Genomic DNA, 27,935 nt, shown 5'->3' with positions numbered 1-27,935 from the left:
GCTCCCGCGCTCGGCTCTCGCGGGGAAAGCTGTGCGGCGTTTCCCCTGCGGAGCTCAAGTCGTCTACGACAGGAAGGCCGTAGTCCAGTTGTACGTTTGGGTCTCACGACGGCCATGGCTGTTGCTCGTGTCAGACGTGACGGGCCGTCCCCTCCAGTCTCACCCTGTTTCTCAGACTTTCGTCCCCACGAGAAAGTTTCTTTCGTTCCTTGATGAATGCCTGTACCGCTTCTTGCTGTTTCCTAAGACACACTAGGCCATCAGACAAAAGTAGCGATATTTTCAGAATGTTTCAGACGGGCCTCTGAGGAGCTAAGAAATTATTTCCAGAAAAGATGGGACGGAGGCCCTCGGTCTGTGTGGGTTGTGTGGAGTGGCCGTTCTCCGGCCCGGCACGGTGTCGTCACCTGCTCTGCCGCCAGCCCCCGCCCCCTTGCTTCCGTCACTTTGGCTCCTGGTCTGGATCCCCCAAGCACCCCAGAGCTGCCCAGCAGCATGGGCACAGGGCGCCGACGGGCATATGGGCCGGATGTTAAAAAGCAAAATCAAAGGGAAGGTGTCCGTGTTTTTCTCCAGGAATACTGGGAAGGGAGGGTGTAGCTTTCTAGGAGTTTCGGTTTAATAGTCTGGATTCTCCTAGGCCTGGCGAAAGGAGCTGTGTGTAACGTGCCTTTCCTCTTCCCACAGCAGAGAATGGTGACGGTATCCACATAGTTTTGAAGTGATGTCTGTCTTAGTCTGAACTGTATTCCGTACCAAATAAAGTCACGCTTAAAAGTGTGTGAAGACTGAATCCAAGAAGTCTTGGGATTGGATTTTACCGTATGAAATGTTTCATATTGAAAACACAAGATGACCTTTCTAATGAGCTGTATGAGAGGCGAATCTCCTCACTGTCACTGCCATAGCCAAGCATCCTCGTGAGAGTGAGCACATCGGGACGGCACGTGTGCAGCTCCGGGGGCCACGCGCAGGCCCGGCTGCCTGCGTCTCTGGCAGAGGCCAGTAGGTACAGTTCCAGAAGCAGCCTTTGCTGGCTCTTTACACCGTATGCGGTTTGGAAATGAATGTAAACACGTACCGCGGGCATTTACCTTTCTGTGCCAGTTCGGCTTTTATTGCCTGAACCTTACGCCGACCCGGGGCGGGGGTGGGGGACGGTGCCGTCGTGGAACCAGCACGGAGTCTGTCTGCAGAGGCCACGTGCTGACACCGTGATTGGCGGTCAGGTAAGAGTCTTGGCGCCTTCTGGGAAGAAACCACGTAAGGGTGTGTGTGGCGGGATCGTGCCAGATCGGGGAAGACCCGAGCCAGGAAGGCGGGTGTGAAGCAAACTGCATTATCAAGAGTACCTTGGTGAGAGGATCAGTGTAAATCCTAATAGGTACAAAGACTTTTGTGTTTCTGCTTCGTCACAGATTTCTTGAAAAACCTTTTTGCTTCCGCTTCCATGTTTAGCATTTTGTTTCTGGTTTTTATTTTTGAAGCCCCCATGCCTTTTAAACTCATGTGGCGTCCCTCCCTGCCCCTGTTTCCGACCACCCCGTCCCTCCTCGCTCTGAACCGTCCTGTCCTGAAGTGTTTTTAAAGCCCTACCCCAGACCGTGGAACCAGGTGCCCCGGGGAGGGGGAAGACTGTGGTAGTTTTCTGACTTGCCGTTGAGGGGTCTTTGTTATCAATGAGTTGAAATTATCGCGGCAAAGCAGATGTCATAAATGAAACACTAAATTGTGCCGTAAAAATTGCCCACGCTTCTGAGACACTGAGCTCTAGTACAATCATGGTAAACGTTCCGGTGATTATTTAAGAGGCTTTTTGCCACGCCACATGATGGCCTCTTTTTCTGAAAAAGGGTGCGTCTTCCACAAAACCAAATGCTTGTCTCTCAAAGGGAGTCCACGGCTTCTGCGATTTTCTCCTCGTTCTCGCTTCCCTCCCCACACGCACCAGCAGGCGCCTGTGAAACCTGTGGTGGAGCAGACCGTGTTTTTAAACTTCGGCTCCCCTTTAAGCGATAGCACCTCTGTCCACGTGCCCGGCTGTCTGGGTTCTGAACGTGTCGATTCTTATCTTTGTTCGGGCAGAAATAGGAGTAATTTGGACTCTGAAATCCCTCCCAGAAGACAGACCACTTCAGTGGGTAAAAAGCTTTGACGGTTTGTGTTTTTTTCTTCAAGGGGATTAAGACGCACGGTCTCTAAATACTTTCATCTTTAGTTTGAAAATATCTGTAACTCTGTAGACCCTGAAGCGGGGGAACGTTCCTTTCTGTCATCTCCCTTTGCTTTTGTATGAACACGTTTTCTGTACCAATCACTTGGGAAAGAAGTGAGCATATCTCTCGTTTTTAGAGTTCTGCTTGTCTATTTAGCATTCCTTTTCGAGTCTCAAGATATACGGAACAATAAATGTCATTTAATGCTGTGTGCTATTTCGAATTCCTCATCAGGTGTTAGAAATGGGGTTGAAAACACTTTAAAAGCTCATCGAACTTGCAATTCTACCAAGCAGCATTGAAAATTAGTCTGTCCCAGTGAAGCAGGTTAAATTATGGCACCAGCAAATTTGCTACTTTGGTTTTTTAATAGTAGGATGTATACATTTCAGTAAAATAAATGTTTTCCGATTGTTTTGCACACGCGTGTCTCATTTAAACCCTAGTTCCTGACCGTGTCCCCTCGAGTCCAGAATTGAGGGGTTCCGGGCATGTGCTGAGCACACCGAAGTCCAGATGTTACGAGAGGTGAGGCCTGTCGTGTGGTTTTCTCTCCGGTCTGTTTTCTCAAAGCTGATGCGGCAGATTTTTCCATCGACTGCTCCCCACACGGAGAGGAAGCGGACCCGGCCCGCGCCTCTGGGAAACCTCACCTGGGGTTCTCCTGAATGAGGTCACAGGTCACTGAGGAGGGAGGCCAGTAACCCCAGTGGGCTGTGCCCTGGCTCAAGAGAGCCCATGCATAGAAAGCCCTGGTCATGCGAATTTTTAAAAGAGACTATAATCACTGAAGCAAGTCTGTGTTCCCTGCTCTTTGTTTACTTAAATAGCTTCCTTCCACAGTCACGCCGCCAAAGTGGTATAAATGTATTTTTAAACAACTGCTGTGGTGTGTGCACACTTCCGGCCAGGGAATGCCAGAGGATGTGTCCTCGGGCGCTGAAGTCATCAGGACTCGAACGCTTATTCCGAGACCTTGTTAAAGTGACTTAAGGGGTCGCGTAGGTACCGCCTTCTCTCCCACTGTACCCTAAATGCTCCTGACCGGTCCCTCTGACCGACTGCTGGTCTGGCGGAGACAAGTGCCCCGGCTTTGCTGTCCCACCGCAGCCTCCCATGAGCTCTGTGCTCTTCGTTGTGGGGAGCGGTCGCTAGGAAGGGTCGTCAGCTGCCATGAACGCTGAAGTTTACAATGTGAGGGTGGTGACGGGTTTCTAGTCTTAATATCACACGTGTGGACAGCCCAGAGTGGAAAGTAGAGCTTATCAGATTTTAAATAATATTAGGAAGGTCTGAGTTGGGAAAGTGGTTTTGCTCAGATTTGTCTGCCATAAGATTATAGCAATAAAACCCTCTGACTTAAGCATTGCTATGGTTTATTCATTTTTATATTATGAGTCTGAAAGGTGCCAACACTTTACTGATCTGAGTTTTAAGTGTGTACAATTTTTGAATAGTTCTGGTGTAACTTGATTTCTAAGATTTTAAAATAAACTTGGAAAAAATCACACCCATTCTACATGCATCCATTCATTATTTTTAATTGATTATATTGTAGATAACTTAAGCCGTCATTCTGTTTCTTTAAGGTCCCCCAGGTCTTGCGAGAGATGGCGTGATTAGCTCTTCTCCTATAACGAAAACGCGCTCCGTGCCGCGGCACGGGCCACAGCCCCTGTCTGGTCGGGCAGCGACACGACCTCCGAGCCGTGTGTGTTTAGCTCTCGGTTCCCGAAAGTGTGTGTGACAAGCTGACAGAAGGGTGAAGACCCTGCCCCACCCAGTTCAGAGTCCTCATTTCTTTGGTGTCTCGTGGAAACCTGCTAACTTGCCTCCCACCCAAGGCTCTACATACAAAACTAGCAGGCATCGTGGATTTGCAGTACAGTCACTTTGAGAAAGCTGCTATTGAGTCTTCAAGTGGAAAAGTCCTGCTCGTCAAAATGGAATCAGTGTGAATTAAAGTAGGCCGCTGGCTTAAGTATCAGGTAGAAGATCAACAGCTTATTTCTTCTGCTCGATTTGTGCTAACACTGACGGTCGGTCTGAGGAACGCCGACAAAGCCAAGGGCGGGACTTCCTAAGAAGGCCCCCACCTCTCCCGTGTGGCCCAGCTACCCCGAGGCCGCTCTTGCCTCGTGCCACCAGACCCCGGGCTGTGACGTGATTGCCTCGTAGCAGAATAAAGGTGAAAACTCTCACCGGAGTCACTGCGGTCCCTACCGGAGTCTTTTACCTGAACGTGCCTTTCCCAATGGAGAACCAAGAGATCTGGGCGAAGGTGGGGCAGGTCGGGAAGACTTGTGTCTTCTCTGGAGGAAGGGACACCTCGCGCCTTGGGCTTGGCCACTGCCGTCAGAGGATGACACAGCACCTGCACAGTCGCTGTCCGCTTCCTCCCACTGCTGTCGGGGGGGTGACGGGAGCAAAGTAGGCGTGGACTTTGACGTGAGGGAGCTGGGCCTGGAAGCAGAAAAGCCCGACCTGGAGTTGGAGTCATCGCTACGCGGGGGTTCTGAGGATTAGAGGCACAGTCCTAGACGAGCCCACAGGTTCTCCACATAGAATCGACCCCCTTCCCCTCGGGCAGATAGTTCAGAGAGAATTCCCCGTGCAGGCAAGAGCTGCTGCTGACGCACTGTCCCCCTAAGCCAGCACCTTCCGAAGAGCACAGAATACGTGCCCCGGTGTCGTCACCAGCCCTGGATGCAGACCGAGCACGGGCCTCACAGCTTTGGCACCTGGGGCAGCTCCGGGAGGGAGATGCAAAGCTCAGAGCGCATTCAAGAAAACAAGGTAAACTGCCTGGGGGGAGGGGAAGCCACACTCTCCTGAAGCCCTCTCATCTGGAAAGTAACCAGGACCCCGGTCTCCTTCCTGCCGGTAACGGCCGTAAGGCTCCTCCCTCAGGATTCCGATCAGACTACGAGGAACCTCCGACCAACACCGTTCTGGAAAGTGGAAACTGCCAGGGTGAGGTCTACTATGGAAATTTTGGACAGGGAGACTCCTGTTCAGCCTGCCAGTCTGCAGAATACGGGCTGAGGGTAAAACGTGGGGAGCGGACGTGGATTCTTGGCGTGTTCGCTGTTAGCTTCGAAAGCGCCAGGGGACGCGTGCCCCCCGCTTACCCGCATCCGCTTGATGCCCGCGCGGGTGACCTGCTGGCAGTCGTACAGCTCCAGGCGCTCCAGGCCGCGGCAGTTCTCCAGGTGCTCCAGGGCCACGTCGGTGATGAGGAGACAGTTGTCTAGTTCTAGGACCCGCAGCCTCTCGTGGCCGCAGGTGCTGTTGCTCAGGTGCAGGATCCCGTCATCTGTGATGAGCTCACAGTGGGACAGACTCTGGAACAGGGAGGAAAGCGCGGATGTTCGCAAGACCCGAGGCCTAAAGCACGGAAGCTGGCCTGAGCAGGGCCTTGTGGATCCAACACAAAGCCTCGGGGTCCTCCGGCCACGGGTCTGCTGTTCTCTCATCTTTCCAACTGCAGGTGATCCAGTTAAAGATGACGTGAGAGGATCTTGACTCCCCTCCTCCCGTCAGCACCCTGACTCTACGGGTACGTAAAGGACAGCCTGCTCTGACAAAAGAGCCCTAAAAGCTAGCTGAGTGACTCACACACTGAAAGAGGGCCCGTGTCACAGCGGGTGGGAGAAGCTGGGACACCGTCTCGCCGTAAGTCCCACCCCCAGTGCAGAGACCCACGGCTGGGAGAGAGCTCGAAACCCGGAGTTTCTCCCCGGGGAGCAAAGGGCTTGCACCCCACGTTGGGCATCCCAACTTTTAAAATCTGCGCCTGAGAGACAGGCCCCTGAAACATCTACTTTGAACACCAGCAGGCTCACATCCACCAGGCCCACGAGGCTAGTGATTCCAGAAATGGCTCTTAAGGGGCTCACACACTTGGACTGCCCCGCCCCAGAGCCCAGCTTGGAAGTGGCCCATTGAGGGGCACCTGGACTCTGTGTGGGAGCACTGGCCTGAGGCCCGGGCATCTGGTCTGAGACACACTCGGGGCCTGCTGGGACGCTCTAGGCCCGGGGACTGGCGGCCACCGCCTTCGTGCGCTCCCTCTGTCTTGCTCCGACTGAAGAAGGCTTAAAAAAAAAAGACAAGGAATTCTAGGCTTTTTCCCCCCAATTTCTCTTTCTCGGTGGGCACCTTCTCTACAGCCCCCCTCGGTCACTCAGCCAGTGGGCACCAACTTCTCCCTCTCCCTGTGCTGTGCTTCAGAACACCATTATCTGTCCGGAAGGAACTTCTGTGTGTCCAGTGCCTGGGTTTCCCACCTGGCACCCCGGTGTTCCGGCCGCCAGAGAACAACACCTCCGCGTCTCCTGGCTCTGGGGGCCAGCGGGGCTTCTGCTGGCGGGCCGCACGGGAAGAGACGGTAAATGGCCAACAGCCCCAGGGCACAGCACGAGACAACAGGCCCAGGAGTCCTGTCTACGAAAGAGGCCTCGTGGCTCACCCTCGCAGCGGCAGCCTGAGGGGCAGGCTTCCAACAAACCCATCTCAGGGCTGCCCGCCCTCCTCCCCGGGGACCTCGGGAGGCGCCCTCTTCTCCCCCCGCTGCCACACTCCAGAGCGCCGGGACCTCCTGGAGGGGAGCTTTTACGTGCATCTGGTGTCCCGGTCTTTGGGGCCGGCCACTCGGGGATGCCCCTTGGTCCCCTGGCCCTGCTGGCCAGAGGGGCTTACGTTCCTGGGTCCCACGGGACTTCGATCATCGGCTCTTCCCTGGCAGGCTACCGCCCCCAGGACGTTTCCCAGAAAGCAGACCGAAACGCACCCCCGCCCGACGATAAAGAGCCGTACGAGCTTGAGCTGCAGCTTAGTCCTGCGGGGTGGGCTTCGAGTTTGGCACGTGCCCAAGGCCTACCACGTGTTCTCAGGGAACCAGGCAGGTGCACGCCACCTCTGCGCGCGTGGCCCCCCCCCCGCCTCACTACAGCGTGCCGGTATTTCCCACACAGGTGTTTATGCACTTGTGTGGAGTCCTGGTCTTTGCAACTGCCACCGAGAGGACACCTAGATCACCTGGCCCCGGTGGCCAGTGGAGTTCGTGCTTGCAGTCCCGAGGAACTGTGTACATTGCATATTTTTTAAGCTGCTGCCCGAGTATCTTCCAGTCAGCCTGAATCTAGGTGCTGAGCTTCTCCCTTTTGGGACACTGACCGATCTTGGCACCTCCTCAGCTACTGGGAACCATGAATAATAAAACAGGCTGTACAGACACAAAGGTTTGAGAGCCACCGATACTGGTTGAACAAGAAGGTCCATCTTCTACATGAGCTCACTCCTTCATGAAGAGGAGAGGCCTTTTTATCTAGGAACCTCAGGAAAAACACCTTACTAAAAGATAAGTGGGGTGCCTGGTTGACTGCCAGTTAAGCATCCGATTCCCGATCTTGGCTCGGGTCATGATCTCAAGGTTTCCCGAGTTTGAGCTCCAGATCGGGCTCTGGGCTGAGAGCATGGAGCCTGCCTGGGGTTCTCTCTCTCTCTCTGCCCCTCCTCCACTCGTGCCATCTCTATTTCTCTCTCTCAGAATAATAAACATTACAAAATTTAAGAAGAAGGGTAAGTAATGGTCATAAAGATGCTCACCATACCCTGGAGGAAAATGGATCAATACACAACTTCAACAAAATATAAGAAAACACCAAACGGGGTCATGGAGCTGAAGAATATAGTAACAGAAAAAAAATCACTAGAGACTTCAAGAGCAGACTAGATGAATCAGAAGAATCAGTGAACCTGAAGACAGAGCGGTAGAACTCACCCAAACAGAACAACAGAAAGAAACACAGATGAAAAAAAGTGGGGAGAGCTTAAGGGATATGTGGGACAACATCAAGTGGATTAACATTCATATCATAGGGCTCTCAGTAGGAGGAGAGAGAGAGAGAAAGGAGAAAACTTATTTCAAGGAATGGTGGCTAAAAACCTCAACCTAGGGCAAAAAAAACCCCCAGACATCCAGATCCAGGAAGTACAGAGTTCTAAAAATACGAACCCCAAGAGATGCACACCAAGACACATAATTAAAATGTCAAAAGTTAAAGAGAACCTTAAAATCAGCAAGATTCAAAACTTGTTATGCACGAAGGAGCCCCCATAAGACTAACAGCAGGTTTTTCAGCAGAAACTGCAGGACAGAAGGGAGTGGCGTGAAATTCAAAGTACTGAAAGAAAAAATACTTCCAACCAAGAATACTCTAACTACCAAAGTTATCATTCAGAATTGGAGATAAGAGTTTTCCAGACAAGCTAAGGCTAAAGGAGTTAATCATCTTACTAAACCAACTCACAAAAAATATTAAAAGGACTTTGTTAAGCTGAAAAGAAAGGGCACTAATTATTAACATGAGAAAGGCTAAATCTCACTGGTCAAGGTAAATGTGGAGTAATGGTGTAGTTAGTTTGAAGGCTAAAAGACAAAAGTAGTAAAAAAAATTCTAAAACTACAAACAAGGGATACACAAGATAAAAAGATGTAAAATGTGACACTGAAAACAAAACAGGAAGGAGGGAGAGTAAAAATGTAGAATTTCAGAATGTATTCAAATATAAGTTATCATAAAATAGTTACAAATACAAGTTGTTGGGGCACCTGGGGTGGCTCAGTCCTCTGAGCGTCCGACTTTGGCTCAGGTCACGATCTCCCAGCTCGTGGGTTCGAGCCCCGTGTCGGGCTCTGTGCCGACGGCTGGGAGCCGGGAGCCTGCTTCAGATTCTGTGTCTCCCTCTCACTCTGCCCCTACCCCACTCATGCTCTGTTTCTCTATCTCAAAAATAAACAAACATAAAGCAAATATAAGTTGTTATATGTAACAACTTCATGGTGACCACAAAGCAAAAATCTGTGATACACAAAAGATAAAAGGATCTAAGTGTACCACTGAAGAAAGTCATCAAACCACAAAGGAAGAGAACAAAAGAAGAAAGGAACAAGAGGAACTACAAAACAGCTAGAAAACAATTACCATAATGGCAATAAATACATAACTATCAATAATTACTTTAAATGGACTAAATTCTTCAATCAAAAGATACAGAGTACCTGAATGAATTAAAAAAAAAAAAAAAAGACCCATCTATATGCTGCCTATGAAGTGACTCTCTAAGTGTAAGGACACACACAGACTGAAAGTAAAGGGATGGAAAAAGATATCCCATGCAAATGAAAATCAAAAGAAAGTTGGAGGTAGCCATACATACATCAGACAAAATAACACTTTAAAACACCATAATAACAAAGAAGAGCATTACATAGTGATAAAGGGGTCAATCCAACAAGAGCATAAACATGGGTAAATATTTATGCACCTAATATAGGAGCACCTAAATATATAAAGCATATATTAACAGATCTAAAGGAAGAAACAGCAATACGATAAGAGTAGAGGGCATTTATACCCCAGTTACATCAATAGATAGACCATCCAGACAAAATCAGTAAGGAAATATCAGCCATCAGCCATACACAACATGTTAGAACAGATGGACTTACCAGATCTATACACAACATTCTATCCAAGCAGAACACACGTTCTTCTCAAGTGCACGTGGAACAATTCTCCAGAACAGATCACATGTTAGGACATGTAAGAAATCTTAATAAATCTTAAGAAGACTGAAACCATATCAAGCATTTTTTCCAACCATGATGGTATGAAAGCAGAAATCAATTATAAGAAGAAAAGTGGAAAATTTACAAATATATGGATCTGTAACATGTTACTGAACCACCAGTGGGTCAAAGAAGAAATCAAAAGAGAAGTTTTAAAAATGCCTGAGACAAATGAAAATGGAAATGTAATATACCAAAATTTAGGGGATACAGCAAAAGCACTTCCAGGGCAACCGCTTGTTGCAATAAAGCCCTACCTACCTCAAGGAATGAGCAAAGTCAAACCATCTAACTTAACGCCTTAAGGAACTACAGGAAGATGACAAAGCCCAACATTAGTACAAGAAGCGAAATAAAGATCAGAGAAGACATGAATGAAAGAGACAGAAAAGAGCAATGAAATGAAGGGCTGGTTCTATGAAAAGATACAATTAACAAGCCTTTAGCTAGACTCACCAAGAAAAAAAAGAGAAGGATCAACTACATAAACTCAGGAACAAAAGAGGAGACATTCTAAATGACACCACAGAAGTACAACAAATCGTAAGACACTAAGAACGATTATATGCCAACAAACTGGACAACTTAGAAGAAACGAGTACATTCACAGAAGCAAAGAACCAACCAAAACTGGGTCATAAAGAAATAGAAAATCTGAACAGACTGATTACTAATAAGGGATTGAATCAGTAATCTAAACTCTGCCAACAAAGAGAAGTCCCAGACCAGACTGCTTCATTGGTGAATTCTATCAAATACTTAGAATTAATACCAAACCTTCTCAAACTCTTCCAAAAAAGAAGAGGGAACATTTCCAAACTCATTTTGCAAGGCAAGCATTGCCCTGCTAACCAAAACTAGACAAAGACACAACAACAACAACAACAACAACAACAAAAAAAAAAAAAAAAAAAAAGAAAAAGAAAAGAAAATTACAGACCAATATCTCTGATAAACATAGATGCAGGGGCGCCTGGGTGGCTCGGTCAGTTAAGTGTCCAACTCTTGATACTGGCTCAGGTCATGATCTCATGGTTCATGGGTTCAAGCCCCACATCAGGCTCCATACTGACAGTGGGGAGCCTGCTTGGGATTCTCTCTTCTCTCTCTGCCCCTCCCCTACACACTCTCTCTCAAAAAGAAATAAAACAACTTCTTAAACATAGATGCAGTAACCCTCAACAAAATATTAGCAAACTGAGTTCAACAGTACATTAAATCATACACTACAATCAAGTGGAATTTATTTCAGGGATGCAAGGATGGCTGAACATTCTTAAATCAATCAGTATGATATAGCACATTAGCAAAATGAAGGACAGAAATCCTATGATCTAAATAGATGCAGTAATAGAATTTGACAAAATCCAACATTCACTGATGATTAAAAAAAAAAAAAACAGTAAAGAAGGGACATACCTCAATATAATAAAGACCATATATGACAGGCTCACAGCTAGCATCATACTCAATGGTGAAAAGCCTGAAAGACTCTCCTCTTAGGAAGAAACAAGGATACCCACTCTTGCCATGTTTATTCAACACAGTAATAGAAATCCTAACCAGAGGAATTAGGTAAGAAAAAGAAACAAAGATACCCAAATTAGAAAGAAAGAAAACTTTCACTATTTGCAGATGACACAATATTATATACAGAAAACCCTAAAGACTCCACCAAAAAACATTAGAAATAATAAACAGGGGTGCTTAGGTGGCTCAGTTGGTTGAGCGTCTGGCTTTGGTTCAGGTCATGATCTCACAGTTTGTGGATTGAAGCCCGGGATCGGGCTCTGTGCTAACAGCTCAGAGCCTGGAGCCTGCTTCGGATTCTGTGTCCCCCACCCCTACCCCCCTGCCCAGCCCCTTGCCCCTACCCTGCTTGTGCTCAGTCTCTCTCAAAAGTAAGTAAACATTAAAAAAATTTTTAAAGGAAACAAATTCAGTAAAGTCTCAGGATACAAAATTCACATAAACCTGGCTTCATTGCTGTACACTGGTGAGCAATCGGAAAGAGAAATTAAGAAAACAATCCCTTTTACAACTGCATCAAGAATAAAAAACCTAGAAATAACTTTAACCAAGGAGGTGTAAAAGACCTGTACTGTGAAAACTACAAGACCTTGATGAAAGACATTTAAGACGACACAAATGGAAAGATACTTTGTGCTCATGGATTGGAAAAAGGCAAACTGTTAAAATGTCCATACTCAAAGCAATCTACAGATTCAAGCAATCTTTATCAAAATTCCAATTGCATTTTTCATAGAAACAGAACAAAGAATCCTAAAATTTGTATGGAACCATAAAAGACCCTGATTAGCCAAAGCAATTTTGAGAAGAAAAAGCTGAAAACCTCACACTCCCTGGTTTCAAGCTACATTACAAAGAATGCTATAGTAATCAAAACAGTACAATACTGGCATTAAAAACAAACACACAGGGCACCTGGGTGGCTCAGTTGGTTGAGCATCTGACTCTTGATTTCAGCTCAGGTCATGATCCCAGGGTCATGGGATTGAGCCCTGTGTCAGGCTCCATGCTGTGTGTGGAGCCTGTTTAGGATCTTCTCCCTCTCTCTCCCTCTCTCCCCTCTCCCCGCTCTGCCCCTCTGCCCTGCTTGTGCTCTCTCTCAAAACAAAATAAAAATAAAAACAGAAACACAGATCAGTGGAACCGAATAGAGTCCAAACAATCAGTTAATTTACAACGAAGAAGCCAAGAATATACAACGGCAAAAGGACACTCTTTCAATAAATGCTGCTGGGAAAACTGGAGAGCCACACGCAGAAGAATGAAAGTGGACTCCTATCTTAATATAGCATATGCAAAAATTAACTCAAATTGAAGACTTAATGTAAGAACCGAAACCACAGAACTCCTGGAAGAAAACATCATAGGCAGTAAGCTCCTTGACAATGGTCTTGGTAATGACATTTTTGGAATGAGTGCCAAGAGCAAGGGCAACAAAGGTAAACAAAAACAAGTGGGACACATCAAACTAAAAAATACCGCACAGCAAAGGAAACCACCAACCAAGTGAAAAGAATGGAAGAGGATATTTGCAACGCACATATCTGATAAGGGGCTAATATCCAAAATATATAAATAATGCATCCAACTTAGTAGCAAAAAAGGGGGGGGGCTGATTTAAAAAGTGGGTAAAGGGCCTGAATAGACACTTGTCCAGTTAAGACATACAGAGAGCCAAGAGACACATGGAAAGGTGCTCAAAATTGTTAACCATCAGGGAAATGCCAATCAAAACCACAATGAGATACCACCTTACCCCTGGCAGAATGGCTATTATCAAAAAGGTAAGAAATGACAAATGTTGTTGAGGATGTGGAGAAAAGGGAACCCCTGTGTGCTGTTGATGGGAATGTAAGTTGGTGCAGCCACCATGGAAAACAATATGGAGATTCCTCAAAAAATTAAGGGGTACCTGGGTGTCTCAGTCAGTTAAGTGACCGACTCTTGATTTTGGCTCAGGTCATGATATCACAGTTGTGGAATTTAGCCCAGCATCTAGCTCTGTGCTGATGGTGCAGAGCCTATGTGGGATCCTCTCTTTCCCTCTCTCTCTCAAAATAAATACATAAACTTAAACAAAATTAAAAACAGGGGCACCTGGGTGGCTCAGTCGGTTGAGTGTCTGACTCCAGCTTAGGTCATGATCTCATGGTTCTTGAGTTCAAGCCCCACTTTGGGCTCGCTGCTGAGCGAGCCTGCCTTGGATCCTCTGTCCCCCTCTTTCTCTGCCCCTCCCCAGCTCGTGTTCTTGCTCTCAAAAATAAAACATTTAAAAATCTTCTGAAAAAATTAAAAATAGAACTGCCATATTTTCCAGCACTTCCACTTCTGGGTATTTATCTGAAGAAAATGAAAACACTAATCTGAAAACGTCTGCACTCCCATGGTTATTGCAGTATTATTTACATTAGCCAAGACATGGAAACAACCTGACTGTCCACTAATGATGAATGGGTAATGAAAACATCACACACACACACACACACACACACACACACACACACACACACACAGTGGAATATTATTCAGCCATAAAAAAGGATGAAATCTTACCATTTGCAACAGCACAGATGGACCTTGAAGGCATTATACTAAGTGACATAAATCAGGCAGAGAAAGAAAATACTGTATGATGCCACATACATGGAATTAAAAAAAAAAATCAAGCTCATAGATACAGAGAATACATTCTGAAACCAATATTATACTATATGTAAACTAACTGGAATTTAAATAAAAATTTGAAACATTAAAAAAAAAAAGAACACACTGATGATTGTCAGAGGTGGGGTGGGGTGGAGTGAAAAGGGTGAAGGGGGTCAAAATGGACAAATTTCCAACCATTAAATAAATAAGTTCTAGGGATGTAATGTATAGCATGGTGACTGTAGTTAATGTTATTTGAAAGTTGCTGAGAGAAAATCTTAAAAGATCTCATTCTAAGAAAAAACTTTTTTAAATAGGGTGACAGATGTTAACTAAACTCTATCATGTTGATCATTTTGCAATATATACAAATATCAAATCATTACATTGTACACCTGAAGCTAAAATAATATTATATCAATTATACCTCCATCATACCTCTGAGTAGCAGTAATTCTGGAAAATTCAAACTTTACTGCCACAAGGCGTGAGAATGGAGTAAATCCTCATAAGTGTTCATCAAGACAGAGTTAATGGTTCTTAACAGAAACCTGAGATCAACCACCTACCTGCACTCAGACTGACCACTTTTCTGTGGGATCCTGGGTGGTCTGCCTAAGCAGGGATCCCCATGCCCTGGGGATGGAGTGGGGGTGCTCTGAGAAGAATCCATTTCAATAATGAGCAAAAGAATAATAGAGTGTCCTGCTTTCAATTAGAGTCAGGTAGGAGCAGGGTGCTGGAAGAAAAGCAAACTGCTGGGTATTAGATTACGATGTGGACTGAAACCACATACGCCATAGATTCACTAATATTCTGGTGATGGAGGAATGGAATGAAAACCCACTCCTGACACAGCATGGCTATATCATTTTTATTAAATTGCTATTAACTTGTTCACTTATCATTAAAGACCTTTTTTAAAGTTAAAAAAAAAAGATTTCAGGGAAATTTCAGAGTTTACTCCATTTAGTGCAGTTTGATAGCCCAGTTCTCCCCTTGAGGGAGACCAGTGCAGTCAACGAATCTGATGCCCACGTTATTTAGAAAAGTATGCACGCAGCCATGACTCGGGAGACATACTGAGCACGTTTGATGGTTATGGTTAAACAGACCTTGAACAGTGTGATCTGACATTCCTGGCTTCTCTTGGGCATAAACAGACATAACAAATTCAGATTAATGTTATATAGCCAGATGGCATTTCTGTAATTGAAATTACAATTGTAATTTAAGTTCTCCATTTCAACAGTTTGAGACCTGGCACTTTCTCCAAATGCATACAAAAGCAATATCCATCCCATCATAACCGTTCAGGGGCAAAAGAGGTTACACCAAAGTCCTATTACTCATGTGTTCCTTGGCTCTGTGGCCGGCCCTATGCTGCAACAGTGAGTAAGAACACGCTTTTCTGCACTGGTGGAGCTATGGTTCCAGAAATGAAACAGCGTGGCTTTAGACCCCTTTAGACCCTTGGACACGCCAAGGGTTAGGAGCCATGAGGGATGAGAGCGAGGAGCGTGTTGTGGGTGGTACTGCAGGGAGCAGGGGGAGAACGGCATGTCCTGCACAGGGGAAGGGAGGGAGCATCGAGATGCCGAAGGGCTGGAGGGAACAGGAGCTGTGCAGGCCACAGGAAGGAGTTTCACCTTGGTTCTCGGATCACTGGGAAATGCTAAGAAGGTGGTATTCTACTTGGTTTTCAAAGATGCCATCGTGTACTATTACATACCCGCCAGAATGGCTAAAATGAAAAAGATGGAAAGTAAGTTGCCGGGGAGGACGCCGAGCGACCAGAACTCTCCTCCACCGCGGGGGCTCAGCTGTTGGGACCGAAAGGCACACACGTGTTCATCACAAGACGTTACAATACTGGTCGAATAGCCCCAACCTGGAAACCGCTCATACCGCAAGAATGAACAACATTCACTTCCATTCAAGAATATGGGGAAATTTCACAAACATAATGGAGAAGAAGCCAGACATAGAGGAGTACACATGATAATTCCATTCACACAGTTTGGATAATAAAGTACAAAACAAGGGCAAAACTAATCTGGGGTTAGGGTCAGAAGTCACTCCCCTTGATGGTGGTGGGTGGGTGTCTGTTGGTGACCAGAAGGGAACAGCAGAAAAGGGCTGCCTGGAGTCTGCTAATGTTGATTCTTCATCATTCAGCTCATGCAAGTGCGTTGATACATATACTGATGATAAGTGCTCTTTTCTGCATGTATATTTTACTTCAGTAAAAAATTAAAATTGAAAACAAAAACCACCAGGGGAGCCTGGCTGGCTCAGTCAGAAGAGCATGTGACTCTTGAGCTTGGGATCGTGAGTTTGAGCCCTACGTTGGGTGTAGACATTACTTTCAATAAATAAATAAACTTTAAAAAAAAAAGGAAAAAAGAAAAGATAAAGCACCCTGTCAGATTATTCAGGATGTAAATGTAGATGCAGTTGGGCAATTAGAAGCCTACTATAATCTTTGAGACAAGGAAATGCCTGCTGGTTTGCGCCCAATGAGTTCTGAGGATGGGACAAATAAGTGGATGGATGAGAGGTGTTTCTGCAAAGGGAAAAAAGAATCAAGAAAGACTGATATTGGCAACAAGAAATAGGCAGCTGAGTACAAATTAGGGGGAAAGGAACCTAGAAAGAAAAAGAGAAATTCTGTCAGACGGTGATGCTTGAAAGGTTCCTCTTTGAGGTCTGTTTGAACAAGGGAAATATTTCCTTTCTCATGAATCCAACCACACTACATAATTCTTCATAAAATAGTATTTATGTAATCAGTTACTGATGCTCGTTCATTTTTAGCTTTATGAATATTTATTTACTTATGAATATTATTTATTTATGAATAAAGCCAGAAAACTTTTCAGGAGGCTGTTTAAATCAAGAAATTGAATTTGAAATTTTTTTAATTAAAAAAGATTTTTAAGTTTATTATTTGAGAGAGAGAGAGTACGCACACAGGGGAGGGACAGAGAGAGAGTGAGAGAGAGAGAATCTCAAGCAGGCTCCACACTGTCAGCGCAGAATCCAGTGTGGAGCCTGATCTCACGAACCATGAAATCACAACCTGAACCGAGATCAAGAGTCAGACGCTTAACCAACTGAGCCATCCAGGAGCACCCCCCAATTTTTTTGTGTGTCTTTGTTGTTTTTTTGAGAGAGAGAGACAGAGCATGAAGGGGGGAGGGGCAGGAGAGAGGGAGACACGGAATCCGAAACAGGGTCCAGGCTCTGAGCTGTTAGCACACAGCCCGACGCAGGGCCTGAACTCATGAACTGTGAGATCATGACCTGAGCCGAAGTTGGATGCTTAATGGACTGAGCCACCCAGGCGCCCCCTGCTTTTGAATTTTTTTTTGAGAGAGCTGAAATTTTTTTAAAAGAAACAATTATTTACCATAAAGAACAACCAGAAACAAAGCGTGTATGTATGTATATTAATTTACATATACATATATCTGTGGATATACATGCATAGGCACCACGCGGATTAGAGGAAGAGGACGATGAAGATAGCGTAAAAGTGTCAGCTTCATTGTTTTAACATAGAGGAACTGAGGAATTAAAACGTTAACAGTTGCCTCTGGGATCAAGCAGATACTCCCATATTAATTGAAAAGCTTCTATACTGGCATGTGCAAGTATTTACATGATTTAAAACTGGTTTAATTTAAGGATAATCAGAGGAACTCTTGACCTGTTCCCTGAGTTCACAGGAAAATCTGCCAACATGGTTCACACAGAAGAAGGGCCTTTTAGTTTACGCTAATAAAGAGCTAAGAGTCAAAGCCTTCTGCTTTAGGCCACGATTTATACATTATCTCATTTATGCTTCAGAGCATCCCTGCAGAATAGGTATTATGATCTCCATTTTACAGATGAAGAAACTGAGGCTCAAAAAAGATGAGACTTGTCCATTATAATCAGCTCAGGCTAGCCTTAAAGCCTCTCCCCAACCCCAGTATTTTCTTCCCCCTCCCCCACCCTGTATTATGTCCCCCACCCCTGGCATCCTACAGATTTATGACTGGTTTTTATTTCCTCATCTGTTCATGATAGGTATGTTAGGAGGAAGGAATATTCCAGAAAACAAGCTTACCACTGCTAGGCATTATCTAGTTAGGAGTTCCACATTCTGGAAGTAAGCAGCTGATACGACCCTTCCTGAGAAGGTGGAGGTAGGGCAAGGGGAAGGCAGGGGCAAAGGAGCACAGTAGGAAGGACTGCTTTTAAATGCAACAGAGCATAAAGTAAGTAAGGGAGGTGGTGGTGGGGGGGGGGAAATCATCTCTCCATCTCACAGAAAATTTCTCTAGAAGGAACAGAAAGAGGTTATCCCTGAGGGGGTGGGGGAACAGGGTAATTAGGGGGTTTAAATAAGAGTGGGATTTTTCTCTTGTATTCTTGGCACTGAAAAAATTTTTTAATTTTTTCTTTTGAATTTTATCAAATGTTTTCTCTGCTTTAATTGATGCAATCGATAATTCTTCTTCTGTAGCCCGTTAACATGGTGGTTACACTGATTCATTTTCAAATATTAAACTAGACTTGTGTCCCTGGAATAAACTGTGCTTGGTCAGGGTAATAAATATTTTTATATATTGCTGAATTCTATTTGCTAATGTTTTGTTAAGGAAGGGCATTTGCTTGTATATCTATATAAGCAATATATATTGGCAGTTTAAAAATTATAAATTCAATTACTTTAGTACTAACAAGGTTATTCAAATGATCCTTTATAATGAACGAGCTGTGTTGGTCTGTGCTTTTTTTTTTTTTTTTTTAAGTTTATTCAAGAGAGAGAGACAGAGAGAGCAGGGGAGAGGCAGAGAAAGAGAGTCCCAAGTGGCTCTGCACTGTAAGCACAGAGTCCGAGGTGGGGCTCGAACCTACGAATGGCGGGATCATGACCTGAGCCTAAAGCAAGAGTCGGGCACCTAAACCAACTGAGCTGCCGGTGCCCTTTAGTTCGTGCTTTTAAATGTACTAGGTAAAGTGGTCAAAGTGATTTCTGGGAGGTGTTCCTAGCATTCCCTTACCATCCTAATGTCTTCAGGGCTGGTGGTGATGCCCCGTGTCTCACTCAGTATGTTCGTGGTGTTGTAACAGAATGCTACAGACGAGCTGGCTTACAAACAACAGACCTCTCTCTCTCACGGTTTGGGGGCTAGAAGTCCCAGGTCATGGTGGAGGCATATCTGATATGGTGGCCGGAGACAGCCCCCTTCCTGGTTCACAGCCAAGGTCTTCTCACTGCGTAGTCCTCAAGTGGTGGATGTGGGAGGGCTCCATCTGGAGGCTGTTTTATAAGAGCATCTAACTCATTCATGAATCACCTCCCATTCAACATATGAATTTTGGGGGGGCACACACATTAGCAACAATAGTACCCTCTTTCATTCTTGATATTGGTAATTTGTGTCTTCTCTTGGTCTTGCTAGAGCTCTGTTTCAAAGAATTGGTTTGCTGATTTTCTTCCATTTTTCACATTTCAATTTCACTGGGTTCTCTCATTTTTTCCTTCTTTTCCTTATTTTGCTCTATATCCTTTCTTTTCCTTATTTTGATCTTCTTTTTCTGCCTTCATATGGGTGGGAGTTTAAGATGACTGACATTTGTTTCAAAGTTTATTTTATGTATTTTAAGTAATCTCTACACCCAACATGGGGCTCAAACTCAACCCTGAGACCAAGTCATGTGCCCTACCAACTGAGCCAGCCAGGTGCCCCAAGACTTGACTTATTTTAGCGTAATCATTTAATGCCATATATTTACCTGTTAGCATTGTTTTGCTATATCCAACACATTTTGATATGTTATATTTTAATTTTCATTTAATTTAACCTTTAAAAAAATTGCTCTTGGGGTGCCTGGCTGGCCCAGTTGGTGAAGTACACGACTCTTGATCTCGGGGTTGTGAGTTTGAGCCCCATGTTGGGTGTAGAGATTAAAGGATAAAAAAAAAAAAAAAAAAGAAATGCTTCTTTCCAAGAGACAGGTGTATTTGCTGGAGTGACATGGCCAAAATTTGTTTTTATGGTTGATACGTTAACTTTTGGGGGAACATAATACAGACTTGCTTTAGAAAAAATGGGTGAGGGGCACATGGCTGCCTCAGCTGGTGAAGCACACAACTCTTGACCTCAGGGGCTAAGTTCGAGCCCCATGCTGGGTGTAGAGAGTACTTAAACATAAAAAAAAAAAACTTCCCTTGACTCCTCCTTTTTGACCAATGGATTATTTAGAAGTCTGTTGTTTAATTTCCGTATCTTCAGAAATCCTGTTACCTTGTGTTATTGATTTCTAGTTTGATCCTACTGTGGTCAGAGAACACATTCTGGATTATTTCTTTTTAAATTTTAAGTTTTTTTGAGGTGTTTTATGGATATAGATATGGCCTCTTTTTGTACATGTCCCATGGACTCTTGAGAAGAATGTGTTTTGCTGTTGTATTCTTTTTTATTTTTAAAAAATGTTTATTTTGATGTAAGTGAGCACAAGTGGGGGAGGGGCAGAGAAAGAGAGAGAAAGAATCCCAAGCAGGTTCCGGGTTGCCAGTGTGGGGCCCCACTGGGACTCTAACCCCATGAACTGTCAGATCATGACCTGAGCTGAAATCGAGAGTCGGATGCTTAACCCACTGAGCCACCTAGGCACCCCTTGATGTTGTATAATATAAATGTCCATTAGGTCTATATGTCCGTATTCTATAAATGTCCATTAGGTCCTTAATGGTGTGGAGTTACTTTTTTTTTTTTTTTTTGCATCTACACTTATGTTTTTTTCCCCCAAGTTTTTACTTAAACTCCAGCTAATTAACATACACTGCAATATTAATTTCAGGCATAGAATTTAGTGATTCATCACTTACATAACAATACTCGGTGCTCATCACAAGTGCCCTCCCTAATCCTCATCACCTATTTCTACCCATTCTTCTGCCCACCCCTCCTCTGGTAACCATCAATTTGTTCTTTATAGTGAAGAGTCTGTTTCTTGGTTTGCCTCTCTCCACCCTGCTCCCACCCCCTCACCATCATATTCATTTGTTTTGTTTCTTAAACTCCATGTATCAGTGAAATCATATTTTTGTCTTTCTCTGACTTACTTCACTTTAGCATAATACTCTCTAGCTCCATCCATGTCACTGCAAATGGCAAGGTTTCATTTTTTAATGGTTGAGTAATGTTCCACTGTGTGTGTGTGTGTGTGTGTGTGTGTGTGTGTGTGTGTGTGTGTGTGTGTACATCTTTATCCATTCATTAGTCAATGGACATTTGGGCTCTTTCCATAATTTGGCTATTGTTGATGATGCTGCTACAAACACTGGGGTGCATGCATCTCTTCAAATCAGTATTTTTGTACCCTCTGGGTAAATACCTAGCAGTAAAATTGCTGGATCATAGTGTAGTTCTATTTTTAACTTTTAAAGGAACTTCCATACTGTTTTCCAGAGTGGCTGCACCAGTTTGCACTCTCATACTGGTGTTGAGTTCTATATCCTTGTTGATTTTCTGGCTGGTTGCACTATCAATTGTTGAGAGAATACTGACGTGTCCAACTGTAATTGTGGATTTTCTAATAGTTTTTGCTTCACATAATTTGCAATTCTGTTGTTTGGTGCATATACATTACGGATTGCATTGTCATCTTGGTGGACTGACCTTCTTATCACTATGTCATGTCTTTCTCTCTCCCTGGTAGTTTTCCTTGCTCTGAAGTTTACTGTATCCAACAATAATATAACCATTCCTGTTTTCGTTGGTTTAAAGTTTCTTTTGTAGATCTTTCCCTTTCTTTTACTTTAGCCAACCAATATTGTGACATTTGAAGTGAGTTTCTTACAGCTTATACTTGGATCACGTTATTTTATCCACTCTGACACTCTCTGCCTTTTAATTGGTATATTGAGACCATTTATGTTTAATGATATGCTTGGGCTTATGTTTGGCCCTTTCCCCCTATTCTTTCAGCTCTTCATTTCTCTGCCTTACCACGAGTTTCTGAAACATTTTTTAAAATTCCGTTTTGGTTTACCTACTGTGTTTGAGTGTTTCTCTTTTGTAGACTTCTTAGTGGTTGCTCTAGATATTATATTATGCAACCATAACTTATCACAACCTATTGGCATCAAGATTTTACCAATTTGAGTAAAATATGGAAACTTTACCTCCCTTTTAAAAAGTCCTTTCACCCTTCCTCATTTATAATATGTTGTCTTTTTTTTTTTTTTTTTCAGTGAACTCTAAGCCCAACATGGAGTTCAAATTCACAAATTTGAGATCAAGAGTCGTAGGCTCTAGTGACTGAGCCAGCCAGGTGCCCCTATCATATGTTGTGTTAATTACTTCTTCTATACGCACTGAGAACCACAGCAGACAAGGTTATAATTTTTGCTTCATCAAATAAAATTTAGAAAACTCAGAATTTAGAAATTTAGAAAATTTAGAAAAAATCTGTTGTATTTACACATTTTTCCTTGTTCTTTCCACTGTTCTTTCTTCCTTAATGTCCTAAGATCCCTTTTTTCATGATTTCCATTCTTTCCTTAAAATTTTGATTGTAGTAAAAACCACATAACTTATAATTTACCATCTTTAACATTTTAAAGTGTACAGTTCAATAGTGTTACATATGCCTACATTATTGTGCAATGGATCTTCAGAACTTTTTCATTTTGCAAAACTGAAACTCTACCCATTAAATACTCCTCATCTCCCCTCCTCCAGCCCCTGGCAATCACCATTCTACTTTGTTTCTATGAATTTGACTACTGTAGATACCCTCATGTAAGTGTAATCACACAGTATGTCTTTTTTTCTTTTTAGATTTTACTGTGCTAAAAACACATAAACTCTATCCTAACACATTTTAAGTGTATTGTTGACTTAGGTACAATGTTGTACAGCAGATCTCTAGACCTTATTTATCTTACTCAACTAAAACTTGATGCCTGTTGATAAATAACTCCCCATTTTCCAACCCCCACACACCCTGGTAACCACCATTCCAGTCTTTAATCTTATAAATTAAGACTATTTTAGACAGTGCATATAAATGGAATTGTGTGGTACTTGTCTTTCTGTGTCTGGTGTATTTCACCTAGCATAATGTCCTAAAGGTCCATCCACGTTGTCAAATAGTGCAGAATTTCCCTCTTTTTTGAGGGTGAATGGTATTATATTGTATGTATATACCACATTTTATGTATCCATTCATCTGTTGATGGACATTTTAGGTTGTTTCCCCATCTTAGCTGTTGTGAATAGTGCTACAATGAAAATGAGAGTGCTAATCTCTCTTCAAGGTGCTGATTTAAATTCTTTTGCATATATACCTAGAAGTGGAATTGCAGGATCATATTGTAGTTGGATTTAAATTTTGAGGAATCTCCATCTCGTTTTCCACAGTGGCTGCACCATATTGTATCCCTGCCAACAGTGCACAAGGCTTCTGGTTCCTCCACATCCTTGCCAACACTTAAAAAAAAAATTTTTTTAATAGCCATCCTGGCAAGTATGATATTTATTTGCATTCTCTTGATAATTAGTGAAGAGCATTTATTCATGTATCTGCTTGCCATTTGTGTATCTTTTTTTGAGAAATATCTAACCAAGTCCTCAGCCTATTTTAATCAGGTTATTGGTTTTTTTGTTACTGCGTTATATAGTTCCTTCTATAACTTGGACATGAATCCCTTAGCAGAGAAATGGCTTGCAATATTTTCTCCTGTTCTACAGGTTGCCATTTCACGCTACTGATTGTTTTCTTTTGCAGAAGCTTTTTAGTTTGATGTAATCCTGTTTGTGTAATTTTGTTTTTGTAGCCTGAACTTTTGGTGTCATATCTGTGAAATCACTGCCAAGACCAATGTCATAAAGCTTTTCCCCTATTTTCCTCTAAGGGTCTATGTATGTATGTGTGTAATCTCTATGTCCAAAGTGGGGCTCAAATTCGTGACTCTGAGATCAAGAGCTGCATGCTCTACAGATTGAGCCAGCCGGGCACCCCTCCTCTAGCATTCTTACAATTCAGATCTCATATTTAAGTCTTTGATTCATTTTTGAGTTGTTTTTTTATGTATGAATAAAGTTCAGGTCCAATTTCATTCTGTTACATGTGGATATCCAGTTTTCCCAACACCGTTTGTTGAAGAGATTATCCTTTTCTCATTGTGTGTTCTTGACATCCTTGTGGAACATCAGTTGACTATATGCACATGGATTCGTTTCTGGGCTCTCTATTGGGTTCCACTGATCTACATGTTGGTATTTATACCAGTACCATACTGTTTTGGTTACTGTAGTTTCAATATAAAACTTGAAATCAGAAGTGTGATGCCTTCAGCTTTGGTCTTTCTCAGGATTGCTTTGGCTATTCAGGATCTTTGGTGGCTCCATATGAACTACAGCATCACTCTATTTCCGTAAAAAATATTTTTGAAATTTTGATACGCACTGCATTGAATCTGTAGATTGCTTTGGGTAGTATGGGACATTTTAATAATATTAATTCCTCCAACCCGGGAACATGGGATGTCTTTCCATTTGTTTCATTTCTTTCATCAATGTTTTATAGTTTTCAGTATGTAAGTGTTGCACTTCCTTAGTTTACTCTTAAGTATTTTATTCTTTTTGACGCTACTGGAAATTGAATTATTTTTCCTAATCCCCTTTTCAAATAGCTCTTTGTTAATGTATACAAAATACAACCAAATTTTATATGTTGATTTTGTATCCTGTAAGTTTACTGAATTTATTTACTAGTTCTTTAAGTTTTTAAAATGAAGTCTTTGGGGGTTTTCTCTATATAATACTAAGTTGTCTGCAAACAGGGATATGTTTACTTCTTCCCTGCCAATGTTGATGTCTTTTATCTTTTTTTTTTTTTTTTTTTAATCTAACCTCTCCGGCTAAGACTTTTTAGCCTTAATGAAAAGGTATAGAATTTCAACAAATGCTTTTTCTGCATCTACTGAAGTGATCTTGTGATTTTATCCTTTATTCTACTGATGTCCTGTTGGATTCAGTTTGCTAGTATTTTATTGAGGATGTACCCATCTATATTCAATAGGGATATTGGCTTGTAATTTTCTTTTCTCGTGGTGTGTTTAGCTTTGGTACCAGAATAATGTTTGCCTATAAAATGAGTTCAGAGGTGTTTTTATCTCTTTAAGTTTTTGAAAACTTTTGAGAAGGACTGGCATTAATTCCTCTTTAAGTGTTTGGTAAAATTCACCAGTGAAGTTACTTGGTCCCAGGCTTTTCATTAGGTGGTTTCTGATGACTGATTCAATCTCTATACTGGTTATGATTCTGATTAAAGATTTCTATTTCTCCATAACTTAGTTTTAGTAGGTTATATGTTTCTAGGAATTCATTCATTTGTTCTAGGTTATCCAGTTTGTTGGCAAATAACTGTTCATAGTTATCTCCATGATTCTTTGTATTCACATCTTAAGTTGTAATGTCTCTTCTCGTTTCTGACTTTACTTGCCTTTCTCTTTTTTTCCATAGTCTAGCTGAGAGTTTGCCAATTTTATTTTTTCAAGAAACTGTTTCATTTATTTTTTTCTATTTTCTCCTTTTAAATTTATATCCGCTTTAATCTTTGTTATTTTCTTCTTTTGGCTAACCTTGGGCTTGGTTTGCTTCTTCCTTTCCAGCTTCTTTCTAGCTCTAAGTGTAAAGTTAGATTGCTTTAGGTCTAGTCGTGTATCTAGGTCATGGTTTTTTACTCATTTAGCCACTCTATGTCTTCTGATAGAGGAATTTAATCTGCTTACATTTAGAGTGATTATTGGGGTACCTGGGTGGCTCAGTCAGTTAAGCGTCTCACTTTGGCTCAGGTCATGATCTCATGGCTCGTGAGTTCGAGCCCCGCATCAGGCTCTGTGCTGGCAGCTCGGAGCCTGGAGCCTACTTCGGATTCTGTCTCCCTCTCTCTCTGCCCCTCCCCACCTCGTGCTCTGTCTCTCTGTCTCTCTGTCTCTCAAAAATAAACATTAAAAAAATTTTTTAAACATTTGGAATGATTATTGATAAGGAAGGACTTGCTATTTTTAAAGCTAAGGAAGTTCATTTACAGCAGAGATAGGAGGCTGATATGATAGTACTCAGACTTGTTTTTTCTCACCCCCTTTCTTCCACTTCTACTAGGCTGCTAGGGGTCTCCTAGGACTCAGAAGTGTGTGTATGTGCATGTGTGCATATATGTGTGTGTGTACGTCCCACATCCTGGGCAGTGCTCCCCACCAAAAGCCAGGGACTTAATGGAAATTTATGGAAACATTAAAAAAAAAATTAAAAATCCAAGCCACTTGTCTGTTAAAGTTAGGATAGGCCATGACCTAAGGAATCCAGACACTTTCCTCTTCCCCAGGGCCCAGAATCTTGCCCTGAAATCTGTTCCAACAAGAACACTGAAACAAGAAATGTCTTTTCCTCCCCCTCACCTCTCTGAGTTTGGTAGTGTGAAACTGAAGGAGCTGGCCAGGCTGCCTTGACAAGGTTGCTTGATACTGTGAGTAAGGGGAACGTAGGGGGTTTAGGATTTCTGATTACAGGAGCTCCTCGACTGCTCCTTCCTCCAAAAAATCAGCTTCTCATAGAAGGTTCCTAGCATGGCCAGGGAGCTGCTGGCAGTCTCCAGAAAAGGGCTGCAATCCTTGGGACCTGAGCACCATAGTTGTAGGGACCACCTTTATCACGCACACAAAAGTTTCTCAGATTTGGGCTGGCTTGTTTATATCTCACTTTGTTCCAAAAGAGGATTCAAAGTGGTTTCCCCTGGCTAAGCCTTGTGCCAGGTGCTATTGGTAGAGGAGAGAGGGAAGATCCTGTCTCTGTCTCCTGGGAATTTATGTCCAAATCACAATCCTAGACTACTCCTAAATTCCCATTGCTAAGAGTGTAACCACTAAAAAAAAAAAAAAAAAAAAAAAAATTCAAGGCATAGAGATATGGCTAAAAAGCCAACAAATAAGTCAAAATACAATTAAATATTTAGTTAACCCAAAAAGAAGGTGGGAAAAGAGGGGCAAAGAATAGAAAACAAAAGGGGAAAACACCCAACTGTATCAATATTACATTAAATATAAAGGACTAAACATTTCCATTAAAAGAGAGTTTCTCAAACTGGATAAAAGCAAGCCAGTCTTTATATATAAAAACATAGATAAGCTGGAAGAAAATGAGATGCCAGGCAAAAAGTAAGCATAAGAAGACATATTAATATTGGTAGACTTCCAGACAATGAGTTTTTTCAGTGATAAAGGACATTTAATAGTGATAAAAATGTCAATTCATCAGGAAGATATAGCCAGCCATCATAAATTTGTATGCACCCACATCGGAGGATAAGACCTTAGTGAGAATAAACTTAAAGTCTTAGCCATGGGATACTGTGTACTGGGAGTGGGGTTTAGCCCCAGCAGCTGGTACAGGATTTGTGGGTCCCCTGTGGGCTTGGAGTTGCTCTGCTCATAGTTTCAGGAGTGATCCGAGTCTAGTGGAGCTCAGCATTCTAAGCTGAGATAACCGGAAGGCATGAATAAACCAGGGTCCCTAATTTGGAAGCAAAATATGGGCCAGCTGGCTCTCGGGCACGCCACGCAACACCGGGCCTTCGGACTGCGAGCCCTCACCTCCGCTTCTCACCGTCAGCCTGGGAGGTCTCACAGAGACCCTGGAGAGGGACAGGTCCGCCCACTTAGCAGGAGCCGTGAGGCCCTGGTCCTGCCTGCCACTGAGCCTCATGTCCCCTCCTCCCTCCCTCTGAAGCCCAGCCATGGCTTCCGTCAGGCTAAGAGTATGTTCTGTTTCCAGCACACAAACGGCTGGTAAGCCCTTATCGACCTCATGCCTGCTCCTGCTTCGAGGCTGGCTCAGCAG

The 27,935-nt window shown here is 43.3% G+C and overlaps 2 protein-coding genes across 12 annotated transcripts in view; one reads left to right on the top strand and one right to left on the bottom strand.

The window, feature by feature from the left end:
* The window catches only part of UBP1 (upstream binding protein 1), a 57,873-nt gene extending 55,236 nt beyond the window's left edge, over positions 1 to 2,637 (top strand). For all 7 annotated transcript variants that reach the window (XM_042956353.1, XM_042956355.1, XM_042956349.1 and 4 more), the window contains one exon: positions 688 to 2,637. In XM_042956353.1, coding sequence (XP_042812287.1) covers positions 688 to 725 — 38 coding nt within the window. In that variant the 3' untranslated portion in view covers positions 726 to 2,637. The remainder of the gene's footprint in view (positions 1 to 687) is intronic.
* The window catches only part of FBXL2 (F-box and leucine rich repeat protein 2), a 132,384-nt gene that overhangs the window by 16,334 nt on the left and 88,115 nt on the right, over positions 1 to 27,935 (bottom strand). For 3 of the 5 annotated variants that reach the window (XM_042956358.1, XM_042956356.1, XM_042956357.1), the window contains 2 exons: positions 5,348 to 5,560; positions 3,742 to 4,679 (listed from right to left, as the gene is read on the bottom strand). In XM_042956358.1, coding sequence (XP_042812292.1) covers positions 4,572 to 4,679; positions 5,348 to 5,560 — 321 coding nt within the window. In that variant the 3' untranslated portion in view covers positions 3,742 to 4,571. Of the gene's footprint in view, positions 1 to 3,741; positions 4,680 to 5,347; positions 5,561 to 27,935 lie in introns of those variants that run through there. The other 2 variants (XR_006207518.1, XR_006207519.1) reach the window with 1 other exon arrangement.

Source organism: Panthera tigris, chromosome C2 (genome assembly GCF_018350195.1).
Source record: "Panthera tigris isolate Pti1 chromosome C2, P.tigris_Pti1_mat1.1, whole genome shotgun sequence".
Taxonomy (NCBI): Eukaryota; Metazoa; Chordata; class Mammalia; order Carnivora; family Felidae; genus Panthera; species Panthera tigris.
Note: the sequence above shows the minus strand (reverse complement) of the source record. Positions and strands in the feature narration are given on the sequence as shown.